General features: G+C 38.3%; 1 protein-coding gene across 1 annotated transcript; it reads left to right on the plus strand.

Annotated features, from left to right (window-relative positions):
- The first annotated feature begins 1,972 nt into the window (after positions 1-1,972).
- On the plus strand, positions 1,973-6,357 carry C15H20orf85 (chromosome 15 C20orf85 homolog). Its single transcript, XM_051633410.1, has 4 exons — positions 1,973-2,022; positions 2,601-2,682; positions 3,688-3,786; positions 6,202-6,357. The coding sequence occupies exons 1-4, from the start codon at positions 1,973-1,975 to the stop codon at positions 6,355-6,357; spliced, it is 387 nt and encodes a 128-aa protein (XP_051489370.1).
- The last annotated feature ends 1,075 nt before the right edge of the window (positions 6,358-7,432 follow it).

A 7,432-nucleotide genomic window follows, 5' to 3' on the forward strand; every position in this document is an offset into this window, starting at 1 on the left:
CTTGAACATGTGTGACAGGATGACAAATGCTGCTGTACATAGTACTTGATCCAGACTTTCTGGAAGTTACTTTTTAATCTCAATGGACCTGCATCCAAGTCTTTCAGTGTACTTATTAGCTCATTAAGATCCTATTTCACTTTTTTTCTCATAGCACAAGTGCAATTCTAATATTGTCCTGTGCTCAGAAGAACCTAGTAAGACCTAAAACTAACTACTCATTTACTGCATTCCCTCATCTGAAAAATAAAGTACAAAAAGACTGAACGTTCTAAAGTCATATTTTCACAATATTAGTATAAAAAGTTTAATTCTCTTTTGACAAATGTTACCACAGTTTAAATCCTGACACATAGTAAACTATGAATTTGATTGTTTTCATTCACAAATTACTTTTTTCACAGAAAGCATCAAGGATGTAATAAGAGGGTTCCTGTAGATAAATGTGACTAAGCAGCAGGAGTTAATTAAGTAGGACAATGAGTAAGCATTTATGGGTGTGATAGGAGACCCAACTGATTTAATTGCTAGTCTAATTATCAATTAGAGAATCAAGAAACAGCATGTAAATGAAATATTCTATTTGTTGATAGTTTAATGATTTTAGAGACCCAGAAGAGCAGTATTAATTGCTATTTTAAGACTACAGAATAAGTTTTTTTTGTCCTCTTATTCAAATAGAGGTTCTTAGTACTTCTAAAATTACTAATTAAGGTATATATAATGTCTTCTCATACTCAAATATTTAACATCTTTACATTTTTTTCTCTATTAAAAAAATTCAAACAATGTAAAGGTAGCAATTAAGCATTCAAATGCACTACCTTTAAACCACTCAGCTTAGGTGAAAACCTTTTTGCATGTATTTTATAATGATAATAACTGTCCAACTGTGTGAAAAAGTCATATTAACTGTTTACAGCATGTTTGCACAAGTCATTTTCCACACAAAAAGAAAGGGGTCAGGAAACTATTTAAATCAGTAAGAACAAAGAGCCAGTTGGCTACATTCATTGTTGAAACATTTTGTAAAACAACTTCAAGAAAATAAAATTACCCAAAAAAAAAAAATAGTGATGGAGAGCCAAAGAAGTTAATGTATTGGAACATAGTGAACTTTTTACAAGCTGTAACATTTTTTAGGGTTCTCACATGTAACCCATGAAGTATGCTGAGGTATTTCTCAGAACTTCTAGTATCAGCATTGGAGTTTGTGAAGACCATCTACCAGAAAAAGAGATCAGAAAGACACTTTGTGAGAATACCGATGTTCCTTCCCACTAAAATTACCAAAAGACTGTTTTGTTGCATATCAAGCAGACCTAGGAATTTGAGATAGAAGGTTAAAAAAGGGGAAACAGAAGCAAACACCTACGATAGCACACGCAGGGTGAGCTCCGGACACCTTAACAAGCTGTTTCTTATCAAAATAATAATAATAATAAAACCAAAACAGCATCTTTCCAGCACTTTTCACGTTCATTACAAACAACGAACAATACTGCAGGTTTTTGGCTGCTGAACAACTCCCTCGCCCAGGTGTGAAACAGACCCCTAACAACTCCGTACCCAGAAAGGTGTAAAACTGTTTCCCTGAAGGTGAGCCCAGCTCATCAGCGTTGAGGCAACACCTCTTTCGCAGAAATATGGTTAACTCCTCAAGCAAGGTAACAGCTTTTCATCAGCTTAATCACTTTTTTAAAAGAAAAAAACTAACAACCTAAGTCACTCCCGAAAAAAAAATAAAATATAAAAAGTCAGTGACAACATCCAGCGCGCTTCTCCCTGGTTTCCTGAGGGTGCTGAAGGAAAGACAGGAGGGCTGTTTCTAGCCGCTCACCTGGCAGACACGGGGAAGGTGTCACTGCAGGAGGGTCCCTGGCCCGGCGGAGGGGCCGGAGGCTGCGCGAGCCCTTCCCGCCCTCCCCAACGGCCGCCCGCGCGCAGCCCCCGCGCGCCCCGGCCCGCGGACATGGCCGAGCCGGCGCAGAGCTGCAACTTCGTGGCCAAGGACAACTGCTGGTAAGGGCCCGGCTCTCAGGCGGGCGGAGGTTAGAGGGATGAGCTGGCATCTATTCGCTTCACCTGTGTGTGTGAAGCGCGCCTGCTCACTGGGAAACCCGCGGTGTGCAAAACCAAGCCCCGGGTCATGAGCACCCTCAGGAGGCCCAGCCGGGGGCTGCGGTGCTTCCCCCCTGCGGAGCGGGCGGCGGGGCCAGGGCAGGAGCCGAAGGGTCGTGTCAGCAGTGGATAGTGAACCAAAGTCTCTACAAAAGGACATTGGCGCTTCCTTCTCAAGTTTTTAAAAATGTGTGTCGTATCACACAGCATTCGACCTCCTCCAATTCCTAACATAAGCGAAATTTGCAAGGAAGTGCATTCACACCTACTATTTGATTTCCAGCCTATGGAAAAATATTTCCCCATTACCTCAGACAATTTTTAACACATAAATACATAAACTTCCTGTTTTGAGGTGAAGGCCTAAAGAGTCACCCTAAAGTGCTCTGCTCTGTGACATTAGTGTTTGGAATTGCATTGGTTGGTTTTTTTTTTTAGTGAAAGCTTTCAAAGTCATGTTATGTATTTCTCTGTTTCAGGAAAAAATACATTGAAAGTGAACGAGAAGCTGCAAAAACATGGTCTCACAAATGGGGATTCCTGAAATCACCTCCTGAGGAGGTAACATTGAATAGCATATAAGCAACACATGAAATTTACATGTATGCAGATTTGTCTGCACACAAACTTAGGAGAGCTCAGAAAACTAGAGAAGTATTGAGTGTGCTTTACTAAGCTACGTTCCAAGGTAACCAGTTTATTTCTTTTAAGATGGGTTCAAAGTTTCAGTTTTCTCCTGAATAAAATACTGCAAGTGGTAATTTATATGCAGTGCATATTCTGATATATTTCTCTTGAGAAACATGACTCCCAATAGTGTTAACAAGTACTAGATGCACACTGACAGGAAAATATTTCCCCTTTGCCTATCCATATGGTAGTTTAAAAATCAAGGGGAAAAGGTTCTAGCTAATTAAATTTTCAGTGAGGGAATGTACAACAAATGAAAATATTTGGAGAGATGTCTAGTCTCAGTGGTGTTTAGATATTAGAATATTGTAGCACCTAATGTTACATTTGGAATCAGATTTCGTTGCTAAAGAATAGGATTGATGCAGCCCCAGAATAGTTAGACCTGTACTTTCTATGGCGCTAGAAGTACTTAATCTGTTCAAGGATTATTACTAAATTTTTAATTTCTGTAGGCACCCAAGTTATCACCTTTGAAAATTTTGATCCTCTAGGCTTCAACATCCAACCTTGATAACTATGGTCTGTCATGCATACCACCTTGGCACAGTACTAACACTTGGAAAGTATTAGTCTCTGTTTTGTGGTTATATAAGATATATTTTTATCCCTTTTTGAACCAGTGATGCAGTTAAAAGAGTCAGAATCACGCAGCAATATTTAGCCTTTCATCTGAAATTCTAGACTATATCACTTTCTGAAACCAAAAAAGTACATTACAATAGTTTGCAAAGCACTACAATAAATAGTTCTGTTTTAGATGGAAAGAACGGCGAGTTCAGATGCAACAGTGAGGGGAATGGTGTAGATATCAGATATTACAGTATATTTCCAAAGAGAAAGTGTCCAGTTTTAATGTTGATGTTTTGCTTTTAGTTGATTAAAGATGAAAAGAAAGAAAATATAAAGCCCAAGATACAGCTCCCAGAACGTCTGCAGTTTCGACCTGTGACACCTGTGGAAAAATACATTAAGGTTAGAAAATTAGATTTTAAAATTGCAATACAGCAATATCTGTCTGAAGAAACCACACAAGCTCTGAAAATCAGTTGTCTTGCAGAGGTGGGCCTTTAACTAAAGGTCACAGTAAATTGTATTTGCAACCTGAGCAATGCTTTAAAAGCATTCATATAAGACAAAGAATTGCCCTTTGGATAAGGCTGTTAGTTCACAGTGTTTCCACTGTACATAATCATCTTTCTGTGAAGCAGCTCTTCCATGCATTCCTCTCTGACATCTAGTAAGAGAACAGACAACTGCACAGCTTAGTTCAGAAGAGTGCTCACAGAGCCATTTATGACTGCTGACCATTCACTGCTCAAATATACATACACATCTTACTTCAAAGCTTATCATAACCTTAAGTCTTAGTTTTAACTATTTGGCAAGATGCAGTCATTCTTGTAGCTTTATTTAAGACAGACTTGGTTTTGGCAGAGACAATGCCACTGTCCTCTTTAGTGGCACAAACTAGATTAGCCAGGACAAGCTAGTTTTAGTGAGGCAATTCATAACTATTGGATTTTATATTATATTATTTATATTCATACATAGAGTCTCAAAGTTGTCAAGCAGCTGGAGGGTTAGCTGGAGATGAGAGTCAAATGTGACTGATGGTTTGATTTATAAATACAGTGTCAGAATCACCAGCAAGTAGGGTAACTATACAGGCAATTAAATCAGTGACATTGGGAGAGGAACATATTCATAAAAGGGAAAGGAGAATACGCTAGCAAAACGCAATGCTAGTCCACTTAGAGCAGACTAAGGAAACAAAAGAGATAGGAAATTCCTACTTGCTGAACTAGCTTACTTTCAAAGGATTCCAAGGGTGGGGAGATAAGGTGAGGAAGTAGTAAAAGCTTTTACTGAGATTAAATTGAAACAAAAAATTAACAGCTGGTGTTGACTGTGGCAGAGAAATTACCTGGCAGCATTTCTGCCATTTCTGCTGTGTTCTTCAGTTCTGTCTCAAGTCCAGTTCACCTCTTCTTCAGCTCAGGGAGAGTGCATTTGAGAGAACAAATCAGGTAGTTAGCAGCTACAAAAGCAGTGTGCATGGCCTGGTGCATACTGAAACAGGGACTGTGGTTTCAGTTTCAACTCAGAACCTTTATATGGTAAGGAAGATAGGGGCCAGTTGTGATTTAAGTCACCCTTTTCATATTCAGAGTGAAGTTTCTTAAGTCTTTATTCAGAACTGTGTGTCTTTTCTGCACATTTACCTTCATGATAGCAGTCATTGTATCTGTTCTCTCTAGGTCAGATTAATAATGGCTTCTTCACAGTCCCTTCCCCCAGATTGCAAGTGTGACATGATTTCCTCTCATTATTTTGCTCAGTGGGTGGCACTTTTGGCCATAAAGTTATCTTTCAGAGGAACTGCTCCACCTAAGTATCATAAACATTCTTTAATCTTGGCCAAAGAACAAAGTGAAGCAACTCTGGCAAGAGAACTGAAACATTGTTCTCTTTCTGTGTGTTTCTCTGCTAAATTCCCAGATGCTAAAATGATACAACGTGCCCAATTGGGATGATTCTGCCAAAGTAAGCACAGCAGTCAGTGAAGAGAGGCTGTTGGCTTTTGTTTTGTTTCCTTTTAGCTAGATTAGTTGCAGTTTAGCCTGATGCTTACCCATCTTTTAAAGAAGAAGGAGGATGGAATGAGTAAGTAGTTCTTGATGCAAAAGCCAGCTTGGTCAGTAATATCTTTAGCATTTGGCCACAAAACTATTATTCCATAGCTGCACTGCTACCTAATACATAACAGCAAGTATAAAATCCTGTTTCTCCTGTTTAGAAAAGTCAACTAGTTTTAAAGATTATTATTGTTATTATTCTGCAAGGAAAAAAAGCTAAAGCTGAAGACCAAATTCTTCTTCTAATAATGTAAAGCCAGTAAAGCCCTTAGAAAGCTACTGAGCAAAACTTAAAAAACAAAAACAAAAACAAAACCACATACACACAAAAAACCAAAACAAAACAAAAAAAACAAACCACAACAACAAAAAACTACCAAACAATAACTTTTTTGTATTTTTAGAAGGGTGGTAAATGAAAGTTATTTACTTCACTGGAATTTGACCATTTTAATTCTCTCTTTCCCTGTCCCTTCCTATAGAGTGGGACCTAAATTATTCTAAATTATCACCTATCCTGTATCATAAATCAAACTTGCATCTTTTGAGATTCTTATTTCCTTCCATTAGTGTCAGTGCGTTCAGGGTATTAATTCATCAGATTGCATTTAAACCACTATTCTTGATAAGTTCTAATTTCCATCCACAATACAACACAAAAACAAAACAACAAAAAAATGATGTTGCATAATAGAAATTGCAGTCTAAAAACCTTCTGATAATTGAATTCTACATGTTACTTTTATTCCAGGTGCTTCCATCTCCTCCAGTACCTAAGACTACCCAGGGATTTATTGGATGGAGATCAGCTATTCCAGAGTTGGGACTTGAACACAGTTTTCAAATCCAAAGCTGCAAAGGTGCCTTTTTTAAGGATCTGAAGTGGCCATGTGAGCCCTCTGACTGACATTAAGAAGTAACAGGGAGACACACAGACCATTTGCATCCCTAAATTCACATTCTGTAGTGGACTGTTGGATTGTTAAACATTTATGCTTTAAAAATGATTTGTGGAAACACCCACGATCATTTTTGTAAAGTGCAAACAACTTAACATAGCATTACTTGTTACTGATTTTTTGAAATCTATGGCATCCAAGCACTTATCATTGCTTCAGATGTACTTGACGTAACAATAAACTCATATAAACATCACAGAGAAGGTATTATTTAATTAGCATGAGTAAGACATAAATACATACTGCCATGTTCCTGCCAATCCTTCACTGCTAATTCCCAATTCATCACTTACCAGTACTGGAATCTATGTTTAAAACTAGTTTTCAATTAGCACTCTGATTTGGCTCACTAGTGAGCTGCTCAAGTGCTTGTGGTATCACAGTGTCTCAGTACTGAAAGGGGGTGAGAAGGTGCACAGAAGAATAGTGGGCATGGCAGTATTGGCTCTAGCTGCCATGGAACTGCACCGTTTTGCAAAGAAGCTTTCCTTGTTAAAAAAACAGAACAAAACGCAAGAAACAAGCAAACGAAAAATGCCTGTAGAAAATAGTCAGGCTTCACCAGAGTGTGTTCACTGCAGCTTGAAAGAAAACAGGCAAACCATAAGTAAAGTAATAATTACTAAATGCATTGCCTTTTGTGTTGTGCATGTTTTACAGGTACTTTGTGTAGTTACACACATAAGTAATGATGTAGTTCCCAGTGCAGCTGCCTGATACAAATAAGGCATAGAAAGCCCAGTTAAAAAAAAATCTGGGTTTTTTGGTATCAAAACAGGTTTTTTTTCAATGAGTTGATCAGAATGCAAATGTGTTACAAAGTATTTATGTTGCTTCAGTTTTGTTTATACAAATATTCCAACCAGGACTGGTGAAAGAAACAGCAGGGGACTGCACTGGTGTGGCTACCTCAGTGCTGTGAACTCCAGTCCTGCACTTCATTACATACCTGAAGATTTGCTAGGACTTTTGGAAACTCAGAAGACTCATTTAGTTGCAGCGATCATTTGCAGGATACAGTTC

Source organism: Apus apus, chromosome 15, assembly GCF_020740795.1.
Source record: "Apus apus isolate bApuApu2 chromosome 15, bApuApu2.pri.cur, whole genome shotgun sequence".
In the NCBI taxonomy this organism is placed as follows: Eukaryota; Metazoa; Chordata; class Aves; order Apodiformes; family Apodidae; genus Apus; species Apus apus.

Excerpts from the sequence above, each read along its gene's own strand:
- C15H20orf85 (XM_051633410.1), top strand. The coding sequence starts at position 1,973 with ATGGCCGAGCCGGCGCAGAGCTGCAACTTCGTGGCCAAGGACAACTGC. Across the intron at positions 2,023-2,600 it reads GTGGCCAAGGACAACTGCTG|GAAAAAATACATTGAAAGTG; the intron begins GTAAGGGCCCGG and ends TCTCTGTTTCAG. Across the intron at positions 3,787-6,201 it reads CTGTGGAAAAATACATTAAG|GTGCTTCCATCTCCTCCAGT; the intron begins GTTAGAAAATTA and ends CTTTTATTCCAG.